General features: G+C 39.7%; 1 protein-coding gene across 3 annotated transcripts in view; it reads left to right on the top strand.

The window, feature by feature from the left end:
- Window positions 1-515: 515 nt before the first annotated feature.
- PKN2 (protein kinase N2) overlaps window positions 516-15,805 on the top strand; it is a 144,782-nt gene continuing 129,492 nt past the window's right edge. For 2 of the 3 annotated variants that reach the window (XM_070367738.1, XM_005888419.3), the window contains exon 1: window positions 518-1,355. Coding sequence is in view for 2 of the 3 variants with exons in the window: in XM_005888419.3 (XP_005888481.1) it covers window positions 1,308-1,355 (48 nt within the window). In the remaining variant the exon portion in view is untranslated. Of the gene's footprint in view, window positions 1,356-15,805 lie in introns of all 3 variants that reach the window. The other variant, XM_070367737.1, reaches the window with a different exon arrangement.

Genomic DNA, 15,805 nt, shown 5'->3' with positions numbered 1-15,805 from the left:
CCAGGGAAAGCTGGCTTTTCCCCATTCATGAGGGTAAAACCGTCCCACCTCCTTCACTTTAGATTCAGTTAAACAATTCAAAAAACTACCTAATTAAATTCTAAGTTCAGCGGAATGCTACAGCCCAAACCATAGTGCTAGCGGTAATCGGTCTGCCAACGCAAGAGACTCAAGAGAGACGGGTTCGATCCCTGGATTGGGAAGATCCCTTGGAGGTGGAAAAGGCAACACCCTCCAACATTCTTGCCTGGAAAATTCCAAGGACACAGGAGCCTGGCGGGCGACGGGTCCATGGGATTGCAAAGAGTCCGACACGAGTGAGCACACACACACACATACATACATATACCATAGTGCAGCGCTTAGGAAATGATATCTTTAAAACACCGTGCATTAAAAGTTGCCAAAGGTCGAGAGCCGCTAACACGTCTTGAAACGTACAGACCACGCCCAAGTTTCACCAGCTGAGCACCTTACTGGTCGCGGAGCGGCGCAAAGCAGGAGAGAGAGCAAAACGCACGAATTAATCGCTTGGGCTGCGGACTAATCTGTAAGGTTTGAGTCTCGAAACTTTTGGCGTTGTGGAGGTTAGAAAGGGGTCCCTTTGCGTTAGGCCTAAACTTGGGCTAGAAAAGAGAAAGGGGCCTGGCGAAAAGAAAAGGAGTAGGCTCCCGACTTCCAGCGTTCTCGGCAGGGCCGTTAAACGCAGCAGGAAAGCGGGCGTGTGTTTTCTTCTTCCATTTCCCGCCTCCCAGGAGACGCGAGCCCAAGCCGTTCCCCTCCTTTTCACCCCGACGGGGTCCAATGGCAGTCCCCGCCGCGGAGTCGTGTCGAAAGCCATCCCGCCCTTGGGGTCCCTACGCCCCACCTTCCCAGCCCGGCGGGAGGCGGTGGCCGTGGCCGTCACGTGACCTGCCTGCCGCCAAGTGAGGCCGCTTTTGCGACGAGGTGACAGCCAAATGGTGCGACAGGAGGAGCTGCCGCCGCGGCCGCACCGCCCTGCACCGAGAGGTTTAAGGCGGCTCCTGGTGTCGCCCAGAGGCAGCGACTGAGCAAGGGAGTCCGGCGCAGACGGGCGGGCGAGCGGCGGCGGCGGCGGGCGGCGAGGGGGAGCCCGCTACTAGTACCCTCGCTCCCCGCCGCTCTCCATGAACCTAAGCCGCGCCTCCAGCGGGGGCTGCGCCTCCATGAATCCCTAGGTTTTTTCTTTCTCTCCCCACTCCTCACCCCCCACCCCGGATCCCGTCCCGCCTTCTCCCTTCGCCGGCAGCGGCTGCGTCCAGGTGCGGAGTTCAGAGCGGATCGCAATGGCGTCCAATCCCGAACGGGGGGAAATTCTGCTCACCGAACTGCAGGTAAGGGCCGCGGCCCGGGCGCGAGGCGGTGGCGGAGGAGAGAGGGAGGGAGGGGGAGGGTCTGGCTCCGGGTAGGGGGCCGTGGGGAGCCGTGTGGCCGCCGCGCCCCTAGCCCGCTAAGTGCGGAAACTCTGGGATGTCACTCGGGAGCCGCTTCCTTCTGAAGCCAGAGCCTCTGGCCCCGCTGGAGCCCTGGCCTGCCACCGCTTTAATTTGACTCTACCCACCAGAGGGACCCCATCTTGCGGCCGAATTCCGCTCTCACTCGGTGCGGGGGCGGCCAGCCCGCTGCCCCCTTCTTAGTGTCAGAGCCGCCCGCGGACACCCCTGGCGCCCCCTCCCTCCTCTTGGCGGGGCCCCGCCCCGCCTTTCCCTAGAACACCGCTCCTTAAACTCCTTTGAATGACTCCCAAGCTGTTTTCTCGTCCCTCCCCTTCCCCTCCGACTCCGCACAAAGAGCGCCCCCATAACTTCCAGCCCCCAGACAAGTTTTTTTTTCTTTCTTTTTTTAAGGGGGAAAAAAAAAAAAAAAAAAAAAAGGGGAAGTATCTCACCAAATGCTTGCTTCACTTCACCAGCCCTCTTCAGGTGACTAGATTTTTTTTTTCTTTTATCTTGCGGGCTACTCTTTTTTTTTGTTGTTGTTAAACGAATAGATACAGGTCCCCTTCTCAACTACTCCCCTGCTCAGATCCGGAAGCCCAGATGCTGATGCTTTTCAGGCTTTCATTTTCCCTCCTGTTTGAATACCAGAAAAAGAGCTACAGAAGTTGTTTACAAAGGGCAAAGCAGTCGACTCAGGGAAAATGTTGGGCACCACATGCTTGCAGAAGACGAGAACAAAATAGATCGCTTAATTAGTTAAGTCCACGTTAAGTAGCAATATTATTCTTTCCATTTTCCAGCTAAATATTTGATGATGTAGGCATGATTTTTGTTTTTAGATCTCTATGATGTGCGCTACCTTGTAGAGTTTATTTTTTTACTTTGGAGTGTACCAGAGATGTTTACATCTGGATTAAAGTTTCATGCTTGTTCTCTGACTTAAACTTATTTTGGTTTGTTTAAATATAGTCGTTTTCTAGCTACTTGAAGATTGAGATGGAAATTAAGAGAAGAAAAAAATAGCCCACTTACATTGATGTTTTGTGTATGTGCTGGGCAGTTAATTTTTTTGAGAAGGCTTAATCTAGGCACCCTGAAGGATTGATTCTTGATTTCAAAATTCAGTTGCTTCTACATTTTTTGCTGTTTAAATATATTTTTCGGTAAAATCCTGTATTAGTTGGTTTATTGTGCATTTAGATGTAAGCTTGACGGCACTGTTGTAATACTTGATATTTCCTCCATAAAAAATAGAAATTTCAGTAAGGTGTATCAATGCACGTTTGTGAATTTGGAATCCTTTAGAAACGCACAGCTGAATTTCATATTACTGAACATGTTGCTGTATAGTGTTCTAATTACTCTTAGCTTTTTCTAAGGAGGTCTTACAACATACCAGTTTGCTAAATGAATGGAATTTGTTTTATTACTTTACATGAGCTTTTGAAGTGAAATTTGAGGCACATTGGAAACGCTTTCCATTATCTAGCCTTGAAATATGAAAAGCATACTAATGACTGAAAAAAACCTTGGAAATGACAAGAGAATTTTCTTTGAGTAGAGTGGCTTCAGAATCATAAAGTATTTGGTATCCTTATTTGTATTTATAGAGAGTTGACATAAAAGATTCTTACTTTAGCACTGAATGTGAAAATATATTTTCATCTGTATTAAAATATAAGATTTAGGAACTTTTGATAAGACCGGTTTTTACAGTAACAAGGAAGCATGTTAAATAAATAGAAATATTTAAACATGAGTATTTTAAAAATGGGACCAAACTAGGGGAACATCCAATCTAAAGCTAAACTTTTAAATAAACTAAAATATAATTCCCTCCAGAAAAAGCATAGTTTTTATTAAGTGTTACTGATAGGCTGTCATGTATATCCAGGGCATTTTTCTTGGTATACTTGACTCTTAGTTCTAATAAAGGTTATTGCATTTGAACTTTATCATCTTTATTAAAATAATTGAGAATAGTATTTATATCAGCACTCAAATAAACCATGATAAAATTTGCTTCACAAGTATTATGCTTCTGTTCAGACATTCTATTATTTCATTGGGTTATGAAACTAGAATATAGTAACCAAGTATTTATCAAACTTGTTTGGAGAACCAATTTTTAAAAACCGTCTAAGTTGTTTGAATTTATTTAAATTGAAAAGTTGTTTAATGTGAGGTTCTTAATGCTTTTCTGCTGTAAAGATTTTAAGTATTTAAATAGTCATTTGTATAGCAAAATTTTAAATTGTTTAGTTGAAAACTGTTACTTTCCCTTATCTCACTGAAAGTTACATGTTACAGCCTCTTTTAATGAAATTGATATTTATTTAGAAATATTGTATATCCAACTTTTAAAAATTTATTTTTCAAATTATATTACGGAATTTGAAATACTTTACTACTTGAGATGAAACCAATAACTTTTGGTTATGAAAAGACAAAGAAAACCTGAAACCAGTCTTATTAATTACTGTAATATTTTTGTATAATGTAATGTTCCTCATTCTTGTTAGTCATTTAGGAGGCTTATTCAGCAAGGAATCATTAGTAAAGTATACACAAACTTTGATGGCTGGAGGCTTTAATGTGTAAGGAAGAATATTTGCTGTGGTAAAAACAAAAATAGGCTGTTAAAAAATATAAACTTGGTTGGTAATTTCTAATTATCTCTTATAATTAACTATGTCCTGTTCTCTTGTTTTTTATTTGAAGTGTAGTGGGAAAATTAGTGAGATACTTTTGTAAAGCCAAAGAAATTAAAGTTTAATACCACAAAAACTGAATGAAAACTATATAAAGAATCTCAAAATGAAAATGTTGGCTATGACAGTAATTTTGTAGAGTGCAGACTCAAATATTGAGTAGCATACTAATAAAATTACCTGGTTGATTATTAGAAATTCATCTTCATTAGAATGGTTAATAAAGTGTTGGGAATCTTAAGTTCCCTTCTCAGCAGAATTTGTTTAGGTAGAGGTGACTTGCTTAAGTGGAAGGTTGAGTTAATTAGTCTTAAATTACAGGGATTCATTTCAAGAAACATTTATTGAGTAGCTACCAAAGGTCTATCAGAGGGCATAAAGATGACAGGATATGGCTTTCACTTTCTACAGGAAAGTACAAAAACATTTCTTGATTATCTGCACTATGTCAAACAATGTACTTGGTACCCTGTGTACTTTATATAATCTTGAAAACCATCCAGTAAAGTTAATGTTGTTATTTCCATTTTACAGATCAGGAAACTTAAGTTCAGAAATAGTAAGTCATTCATGTTCACACTGTAAGTCTTGAGTTTGAGTTTGGATTTATATCTTTCCCACTATACCATTTGTAATATGTGGACCCATAAATAAATGTTTTGTATTCTGATGTTGTAAATATGTGAACTTTCTAAAAATTGGCCCAGAATATAGTTAAACAAAGCTAACTTTAATTTAAACTTCTCTTTATTAGGTTCCTCTATAACAAGGAAAAGTGATTTCCACATTTAGTTAGGTCATTTAACAGTACTTTATTACTGCAAATAAGGTGTAGCATTCTATAAAGAATAACAGTACAAATAACCTTTTTTTCAGGTTTTCTTCATTTAACAATTACTATTTCTGATGAAAGTTGTTAAATGTTTGCTCAAAACTTTCCAAAAGATTTCATAGTTCTCTGTAGACTATCCATAAGATAAACTTTGCTTTAAAAATTTAAGCTATGTAACCAGGCTATGCATTTAACACTAAGTACTCAGTACATTGATTCAAAGGTTCAGTTTGTTACCTAGGATGTCTTGACTGTTAGAAGTTGCTTATGATTACTTAGTTTTCTTTAGTTTACATAGCTAATCCCTTGTCCCCAGAATATTCCCTTTAAAAGTTCAAAAGGATTTCTGCACTAGTTATGTTAAATCTACATGTGAAGTGAAGTGAAGTCGCTCAGTTGTGTCTGACTCTCTGCGACCCCATGGACTGTAGCCTACCAGGCTCCTCAGTCAATGGGATTTTCCAGGCAAGAATACTGGAGTGGGGTGCCATTTACTTCTCCAGGGGATCTTCCCACTCAGGGATCGAACCCGGGTCTCCCGCATTGTAGGCAGGTGCTTTACCGTCTGAGCTACCAGGGAATTTTACCCATTTGATAGGAAGTTAGGAGGTGACATCTATTTTGCAGTGATACTGAAAAGTAGACAGTGTCTGTGTTGTGAGGATTAAGACGTCAGTGTGAGTTGGAGGAATGTAGTATGAGAATGTAGGCACATGGGTAAGACAAGTTTCACAGCTTTTTTCAAGTTATCAATGACTGGATGGCATCACTGACTCGGTGGATGTGAGTCTGAGTGAACTCCGGGGGTTGGTTGATGGACAGGGAGGCCTGGCGGGCTGCAATTCATGGGGTCGCAAAGAGTCGGACAAGACTGAACGACTGAACTGAACTGGATGTAATACAGGTTTATTCTAGAAAATCAGGAAAATGCAGAAAAGCACAAAGAAAATAAAATGTGTTCATAGTCTCATAGTTCTATCAGTCAGTTAACTGACAAACTTTTCGAACGTATGAGTCCCAGGGCATTTGAGTTCATTTCCTCTTTTTCTTCGCTTTTATTAAAAAAAAAGAGGGAGAGATATTTGACATACAATGTGTAATTTTAAGGTATACAACATACTGATTTGTATACAACATACTGATTTGTTATTTTTTCTTCCTTCTGTATCCTATATTGCTGCTGCTACTGCTGCTGCTAAGTTGCTTCAGTTGTGTCTGACCGTGTGCAACCCCAGAGACGGCAGCCCACCAGGCTCCCCTGTCCCTGGGATTCTCCAGGCAAGAACACTGGAGTGGGTTGCCATTTCCTTTTCCAATTCATGAAAGTGAAAAGTGAAAGTGAAGTCGCTCAGTTGTGTCTCACTCTTAGGGACCCCATAGACTGCAGCCTACCAGGCTCCTCTGTCCATGGGATTTTCCAAGCAGGAGTACTGGAGTGGGGTGCCATTGCCTTCTCCGATATCCTATATTACTTACTAGAAATTTACAGAGAAATGAGGTTCATAGAGTTTTAAGACAGAAATAACTATAAGTTAAAAGTTGCCACTAGTTCTTGATAAATGGATCTAATTAGTTTTATTGACTGTTTTTGTCTCAAAATATTTTGATTTTGAGTAAGTCTTTGTGCTGAAACTAGTATTATAAAATGATAGCTCTAAAATGGTCATGTTTTCTTATTGTCTCTAATTAGTACAATAGAGATTAGTTCTAGTCTCCTTACAGCTCCTACTATTCACAAATGATCAATATATATTTTAAAATTATTTTAAGTTTTTATCTATTTTGTTTTTGGCTGCGCTGGGTCTTCATTGCTTTGCAAGAGCTTTCTCTAGTTGCCGCCAGTGGAGGCGTTGTGGTGTGTGGAGCACAGACTCCAGGTGCACGGGCTTCAGTAGTTGTAGCACGTGGGCTCAGTAGTTGTGGTGCATGGGCTTAGTCGCTCCACACCATGTGGGATCTTCACAGACTAGGGATCCAACCCACATCCCCTTCATTGGCAGATGGATTCTTATCCACAGAGTCACCAGGGAAGTCCTGTTACCAGTGTTGAGTAGGAAAGGTATGGACAGGGAGGCCTGCTGCTGCTACTGCTGCTAAGTCGTGTCAGTCGTGTCCGACTCTGTGCGACCCCATAGACGGCAGCCCACCAGGCTCCCCCGTCCCTGGGATTCTCCAGACAAGAACACTGGAGTGGGTTGCCATTTCCTTCTCCAATGCATGAAAGTGAAAAGTGAAAGTGAAGTCCCTCAGTCGTGTCCGACTCTTCGCGACCCCATGGACTGCAGCCCACCAGGCTCCTCCATCCATGGGATTTTCCAGGCAAGAGTACTGGAGTGGGGTGCCGTTGCCTGGCATGCTGCAATTCATGGGGTCGCAAAGAGTCAGACAAGACTGAGCGACTGAACTGAACTGAACTGAAGGGCCTTTTCCAGGTGTTTTCTTTTGGCCCCAGGGCTTTGCATCTGATTCCTTGGGCTCTCCTTTCTGATTTTTAAATTTGGCAACAGTAAATTTTCATGTCTCTTATCATGTAGTTCCTCTGTGTCTATTTTTAAACAAATGGGAAGAGTGGAGTGGTAGTTTGTAGAGATGAATATCACTTAAAATAATGTTACTTCCAGACGCATATATGATGTGTGAATAGAGTAGTTAATTTTGTGTCATTTTCTAGTATTGTGTTCTATGTTAAACAATTGTCAAGTGTCTACTGTTTTTCAGAAACCCATCTTACTCTAGAGTATGACAAAATCATGTGACATTTAATATGGTTATATACAGCAGAGTTCAAACTTGGCAACAAAGAAAGTTAAAACTAGTTAAAAGCTTTAAAAAGATATGTAAAATCTTGACTGGAAAAAAATATACTAATGGAAAAGTAAGCTTCTAATGTCTTAGAAAAGCAGAAATAGAGAACATTTATTTTGATACATGTCTAGATTCCCTTAATTTTAATCTAATGAAATCTTACTTGAAGCTATCTCGTCACATTTAGTTTTTCACAATCTCAGAAACCTTAAAGTTTTCTAACAGTATATACATAACTATTATCTGTTAAAAATGAAGAACAGGAAAGCCTGAGGAGTGTATTTGATGATGATAATAAATACCTTAGATCCGAAGGTAACATCTGAAGGTAACATCATTTAGACATCAACATCTAAATGTTGATGTCATGTTATAGAGATGAACTGATAGATAAGAATTACATAATATATACCATTATTATAAGAATTTGTCTATTTTAGGAAATGGCAATGTTTAGTTTTTATAATTGGTTGAAGCTTTACTGCTCTGGCTTACAGACATCTTAATTTATTGGAATGTTGTTATTATAGAATTAAGAATTTATTTTAGATTGCAGAAAATATACTTATAACCTAATATGTGTGCTGAAATTATGTATTTTACAATTAATCATATTGTTTTCCCTTTGCTATAGTTATTTGTGAAGTAATTCTCTAAGGAGGTGCTTCTTTTGTCTGTTTCAGAATTTTCATTGAACAAATTTCATTAAATTTTCAGATTTTATTTTTCTTTTTATTAAACCTTAGGTACACTGGTTTGGATTAATCATTATCCATCTATATATATTGTAATAAACACCCAGGAATCACTACACACTCCCTAACTCCCCCACAAAGCTAGGATCTTAACCTACACATGGCTTTTCTTTATTCCATTCCCCTACCTCCACTTTCTTGTCATCCAGAGTAACCATCATGTTGAGTTCTGTGTTCATTCTCTTTCTTTGAATTCAGTTTTCTTGGACATATAATTCTAAAAGTTGTATCTCTTTTTTTTTTTTTAATTTTATTTTATTTTTAAACTTTACATAATTGTATTAGTTTTGCCAAATATCAAAATGAATCCACCACAGGTATACATGTGCTCCCCATCCTGAACCCTCCTCCCTCCTCCCTCCCCATACCATCCCTCTGGGTCGTCCCAGTGCACTAGCCCCAAGCATCCAGTATCGTGCATCGAACCTGGACTGGCATCTCGTTTCATACATGATATTTTACATGTTTCAATGCCATTCTCCCAAATCTTCCCACCCTCTCCCTCTCCCACAGAGTCCATAAGACTGTTCCATACATCAGCGCCACTTTTGCTGTCTCGTACACAGGGTTATTGTTATCATCTTTCTAAATTCCATATATATGCGTTAGTATACTGTATTGGTGTTTTTCCTTCTGGCTTACTTCACTCTGTATGATAGGCTCCAGTTTCATCCACCTCATTAGAACTGATTCAAATGTATTCTTTTTAATGGCTGAGTAATACTCCATTGTGTATATGTACCACAGCTTTCTTATCCATTCATCTGCTGATGGACATCTAGGTTGCTTCCATGTCCTGGCTATTATAAACAGTGCTTCGATGAACATTGGGGTACACGTGTCTCTTTCCCTTCTGGTTTCCTCAGTGTGTATGCCCAGCAGTGGGATTGCTGGATCATAAGGCAGTTCTATTTCCAGTTTTTTAAGGAATCTCCACACTGTTCTCCATAGTGGCTGTACTAGTCTGCATTCCCACCAACAGTGTAAGAGGGTTCCCTTTCCTCCATACCCTCTCCAACATTTATTATTTGTAGACTTTTGGATCACAGCCATTCTGACTGGTGTGAAATGGTACCTCATAGTGGTCTTGATTTGCATTTCTCTGATAATGAGTGATGTTGAGCATCTTTTCATGTGTTTGTTAGCCATCTGTATGTCTTCTTTGGAGAAATGTCTATTTAGATCTTTGGCCCATTTTTTGATTGGGTCATTTATTTTTCTGGAATTGAGCTGTAGGAGTTGCTTGTATATTTTTGAGATTAGTTGTTTGTCAGTTGCTTCATTTGCTATTATTTTCTCCCATTCTGAAGGCTAAAAGTTGTATCTCTTTTTGAGTTGTTTATGGTCTCTCCAAACTTGATTTTTCACTTATATTGCTGATTTAACCATATTGTATTTGCTGTGTAACATTTCAATGAGTAAAATATTCAGCTCTCCCCTTATGGGATATTTGGATAGTTATCCACTGATTTTTCCTTATTGGGTGTTTATTTTATGGTTTTTGTAATTGTGAACAATGATGAATGTTCTGTGCATATTTTCTTCTTGCATATATATGAATTTCTGTTAATTATACACCAACATGTAGAAATTGTCAGAGAAGGCAATGGCATCCCACTCCAGTACTCTTGCTTGGAAAATCCCATGGACGGAGGAGCCTGGTAGGCTGAAGTCCATGGGGTCGCGAAGAGTCATACACGACTGTGCGACTTCACTTCCACTTTTCACTTTCACGCATTGGAGAAGGAAATGGCAACCCACTCCAGTGTTCTTGCCTGGAGAATCCCAGGGACAGGGGAGCCTGGTGGGCTGCCGTCTATGGGGTCGCACAGAGTTGGACACGACTGAAGTGACTTAGCAGCAGCAGCAGCAGCATGTAGAATTGTTACTTCACATGGTAATGCCCAGCTTCCAGTGTGGTGGTGCCAATTTATATTCATGTCAGCATATGATAGATAAAAGATCCTTTGCTTATCCATCTTCTCTGACATTTGGTATTGTCTTAATGTTTTGCAGATGAGGAAAGTGAAAAATGCGATCTTATTATGGTCTTGATTTAGGTCTTGATTTACATTTTCCTGAATTGGTTATTCAGTTATATGCATAGCTTGTCAATAAAGTGCTGTAGTTGATCAGATTTAATATTGAATATAAATAGAAAATAGTCTTCTCTTGCAGGATTTATTGGTATTTACAGATCTAGAATACTAAATACAGTTCTTATCATTTCTGTGGTATCTTTTGATGAAAAAATTAATCTTTATTTTAGATAAATTTATTGATGGTCTGCCTGAAAAACTTTTTGACAAATTGAGCACTCCTTAAAATTCCACTAAGAAAAATGCATTTGTTGAATATATAAATATATTTATATCATATAATCAAGAAAACTTTATAACTTAAGGTACCTTTTTGATAAATAAGTAAATTTACTGATTGATCATGTAGCATTTTGATCCACTGGCAAATTAGCCTGCTTCCTATTTTGCAACTCTTGTAACTGAATATATTATCCAATATGGCAAGTATGTGTCAATACTCATCCAGTTGTTAAACTGGATGTGTATCCAATTGTTAAATTATATGTGTATCAGTTTCAGGACAAGAATTAAATCTTACTGGATTTTCTGTCCCTAGCACCTGACATATGGCTTATAGTTAATATATGCTTGCATAAACAAATGCATAATAAATGATGTCTATGACTAATTCTGTGACCAGTTACTACATCTGACTTCTCTGTATCCCTAAAGGTGATCATTCTTTCCCTGGTTGACCAAACTAAAAAAATCTACTGGTCACTTTTACTTGACTGCTGTCTCAGCCTATTCGGTTGATTCTTCTACTTATGTAAAGTGAATTCATTCATCACTTTGCCACTATGTAAGTTTGGACTCTGATTATCATTTGGATTGGATTGCAATATTCCACCTCTACCTTTTCAGCCTCATTCTGTTTTTGTTTAGACTGTGTACAACTGCTAGATTGAGAAGTTGTCTGCAGCTTCCAGGGACTCCTGACTGCTTGTGAGATATAGTCCTAATTTCTTAGCTCAGCACTGAAAGCTGTCATTGTTGTGGCCTCAAAATACCTTTTAATTCTTAACTCTTTTCATGCAACCTGTTTTTTAGGCATACTGTGATTAGCGATTTTTTTCTCACCTATATTCTGTCTATATTGTTACATTTTATCAACTGGAATGCTTCTTTAGGACATAGTTTAAATCAGCTTTTTAATTTTTTTCCCTTATATTCCCCTAGTCATGAATAATGTCTCCTCAAAACTTAAGTAGGCTATTTTCTATCTCATGACTTTTACCATACATTGTATTCCACTGTAGTTGTTTGTATCCTACCTCATCTTCTCTCCTGTGTTGAATGCTTAAAATCTTTGATGAAAAGAACTATATATGCTGTCTTCATCTTTACCGTTTTGTCCTGAGCAGAGCAACTTGTACACAGTAGCTATTTATTAAAGTTTGAGAAGGCAATGGCACCCCACTCCAGTACTCTTACCTGGAAAATCCCATGGATGGAGGAGCCTGGTAGGCTGCAGTCCACGGGGTCGCTAAGAGTCGGACACGACTGAGGGACTTCACTTTCACTTTTCACTTTCATGCATTGGAGAAGGAAATGGCAACCGACTCCAGTGTTCTTGCCTGGAGAATCCCAGGGACGAGGGAGCCTCATGGGCTGCCGTCCACGGGGTCACAGAGTTGGACACGACTAAAGTGACTTAGCAGGCAGGTTGAATAAATATCAGTCTTTTGCCTAAAAGTCCCCAAATTTTAAGTGTATTACTTTAAACTGTTTTTTTTTTCTTCTATTTTTGCTGTGGTATTTATGAGGGAATAGAACTGCATTATGTTGTTTTTCTTTAGGTGGAGCCAGTTGATCAGTATATGACTTTAAGTTTATTACCTTCAGTCGTAGTAATTTGGTCTTCCCAAGTGGCTCAGTCGGAGAAGGCAGTGGCACCCCACTCCAGTACTCTTGCCTGGAAAATCCCATGGATGGAGGAGCCTGGTAGGCTGCAGTCCATGGGGTCGCTAAGAGTGAGACATGACTATCAACTTCACTTTCACTTTTCACTTTCATGCATTGGAGAAGGAAATGGCAACCCACTCTAGTGTTCTTGCCTGGAGAATCCCAGGGACGGGGGAGCCTGGTGGGCTGCCGTCTATGGGATCGCACAGAGTTGGACACAACTGAATTGACTTAGCAGGTAGCTCAGTAGTAAACAATTCACCTGCCAAAGTAGGAGTCACAGGAGCCACAGGTTCAATTCCTGGTTCAGGAAGATCCTCTGGACAGAGGAGGCTGGCAGGCTATAGTCCTTGGGGTCACATAAGAGTTGAACATGACTGAGCCTTTGAGCATGTACATAGTACTTTAGGGATCCTAAATTACCATGGGATTACATAGTAATCCTAAATTCTTGAGGAATTCAGAATTTCCATAGGACAGAGGAAGCAGGCTCCTCTGTCCATGGGATTTCCCAAGCAAGAATACTGGAGTGGGTTGCCATGTCCTTCTCTAGGGGATCTTCCCGACCTGGGGATGGAACCCATGTCTCCTGCTTGGCAGACAAATTCTTTACCAGTGAGCCACCTGGGGAACCCAGTATGTAAGTTGCAGTGTACAATATAGTGATTCACAATTTTTAAAGGTTATGCTCCATTTATCAGTTCAGTTCAGTTGCTCAGTCGTGTCCGACTCTTAGCAACCCCATGGACTGCAGCACGCCAAGATTCCCTGTCCATCACCAACTCCTGGAGCTTGCTCAAACTCATGTCCATCGAGTCGGTGATACCATCTAACCAGCTCATCCTCTGTCATCCCCTTCTCCTCCTGCCTTCAGTATTTCCCAGCATCAGGATCTTTTTCCAAGGAGTCAGTTCTTCAAATCAGGTGGCCAAAGTATTTTAGTTTCAGCTTCAGCATCAGTCCTTTCAATGAATATTCAGGACTGGTTTCCTTTAGGATAGACTGGTTTGATCTCCTTGCAGTCCAAGGGACTCTCAAGAGTCTTCTTCAGCACCACAGTTCAAAAGTATCAATTCTTTAGCACTCAGCTTTCTTTGTAGTCCAACTCTCACATCCATATATGACTACTGGAAAAACCATAGCTTTTTATTATAAAATATTGACTGTAGTCCCTGTATTGTACACTGTATCCTTTTTGTACCTCTTAATCCCCTACTACTGTATTGCCCCTACCTCCACCCCTCTCCCTACTGGTAACCACTAGTTTGTTCTATCAGAGTCTGCTTCTTTTTTGTTATTTTCACTAGTTTGTTACATTTTTTAGATGCTACACGTAAATGACACCATACAGTGTCTGGCTTATTTCACTTAGCATAACACCCTTCAAGTCTATCCATGTTGCTACAGATGATAAAATTTCATTCTTTTTTATGGCTGAGTAGTATTCCTTTGTGTGTGTGTGTGTGTGTGTGTGTGTGTGTGTAACACGTGCACGTACCACAATTTCTTTTATCCATTCATCTGTGGGTGGACACTTAGACGCTTAGATAGCTTCCATATCTTGGCAAATATAAATAATGCTGCTGTGAACATTGGGATTCATGTATCTTTTTGAATCTTTTGTGGTTTTTTTGGATATACAGGAGTAGAATTACTGGGTCCCGTGTAGTTCTATTTTTAGTTTTTTTGAGAAAACTGTTTTCTGCAGTGGCTGTATCAATTTACATTCTTACCAAGAGTTTAAGAGGGTCCTCTTTTCTCCATATCCTCACCAACGTTTGCTTATTTTAACTTTTTATTTCATCTTGAAGCATAGTCGATTAACAATGTTGTGTTAGTTTCAGGTGTACAGCAAAGTGATTCAGTTATATAATACATGTATTTATTCTTTTCACATTGTTTTCCCAGTTAGGTTGTTACATAATGTTGAGGGGAGTTCCTGTACTATACAGCAAGCAGGTCCTTGCTGGTTATCCATTTTAAATAACAGCAGTGTATATACATGTCAGTTGGAGAAGGAAATGGCAACCCACTCCAGTATTCTTGCCTGGAGAATCCCAGGGACAGAGGAGCCTAACGGGCTGCTGTCTATGGGGTCGCACAGAGTCGGACACAACTGAAGCGACTTAGCAGCAGCAGCAGCAGCAGCATATACATGTCAATCGGAAACTCCCAAACTATGCCGGAGTGCATAGTTCTCCCTACCCCTACCCCTCACCTCTGTTAACTATAATTTCCTTCTCTAAGTCTGTGAGTCTGCTTCTGCTTGGCAAATAAGTTCACCCCCACCCCTCACCTCTGTTAACTATAATTTCCTTCTCTAAGTCTGTGAGTCTGCTTCTGTTTGGCAAATAAGTTCATTTGTATCTTTTTTCTTTAGATTCTGCAATAGGGGATATTATATAGTATTTTTCTTTTTGTTATTTGTGTTGTTTTTGTTGCTAGCCATTCTGACAGATGTTAAGTAATATCTCATTGTGGTTTTGAGGTGCATTTCCCTGATGTGTTTTTTTGAATGATTTACATAAAATTCCTGGTATATAGTAAACAGTAATCTTTCCCTTGGAAGTTTATATTTTAGGATTACTTCATTTTTCTTTAAATATTTAAGTTTTGTGGTTGACAGGCTGACCGAAGTTGGGCATAAAAGCTCTAGAGAACTGATCATACTTCATAGGTTGTTTTCCCTTTTCTTCCCTCTTTTGCTTCATGTAGAATATAATGTGGATAGCTGTCTAAAAGGTGTATGTGTTTCCATGATTGTCTTAATTTAAAGTATCAGTATGCTGAAGTATGGTGTGTAAGAATAATAAAAGAAATCATAGATAAATGATGAACTTCCAGGATTAAGCTTTCATTTGAGAATCTGTTTCTTTGTCATGCAAAAAATATGCATTGTAAATATTGAGCAGTAAAACAGTTCAGAGATTTCATGAAGCAGTTTAAGTTTAGATTCTTGTCCTTTCCCAGAGGACTTTTTATAAATTTGAACTAAGATTATGTAGTTCAAATTCCAAAATGGTCCTGTACATTTCAGCATTGAAAAAACAGACTTGTGGCAATAGACTTCTGAATTTTAATAAGTAATATCAACTCTAATTGAATATACTTGAGCTTTGATGTGTAAGTTATAGTAAATGTCCAATTGTCTGTTGCTTATTTGATAGCATAATTGACTTTTCATTTTATTTCTTTGGAGACCTTGTCTTTGCACTCCGGCATCAAGAGAGTTCTTTTTACTATAATTTTTTTTCTG

The sequence above is a fragment of the Bos mutus genome, chromosome 3, assembly GCF_027580195.1.
Source record: "Bos mutus isolate GX-2022 chromosome 3, NWIPB_WYAK_1.1, whole genome shotgun sequence".
Lineage (NCBI taxonomy): Eukaryota > Metazoa > Chordata > Mammalia > Artiodactyla > Bovidae > Bos > Bos mutus.
The sequence above is the reverse complement of the archived record's forward strand: the minus strand, read 5'-3'. Positions and strand labels throughout refer to the sequence as shown.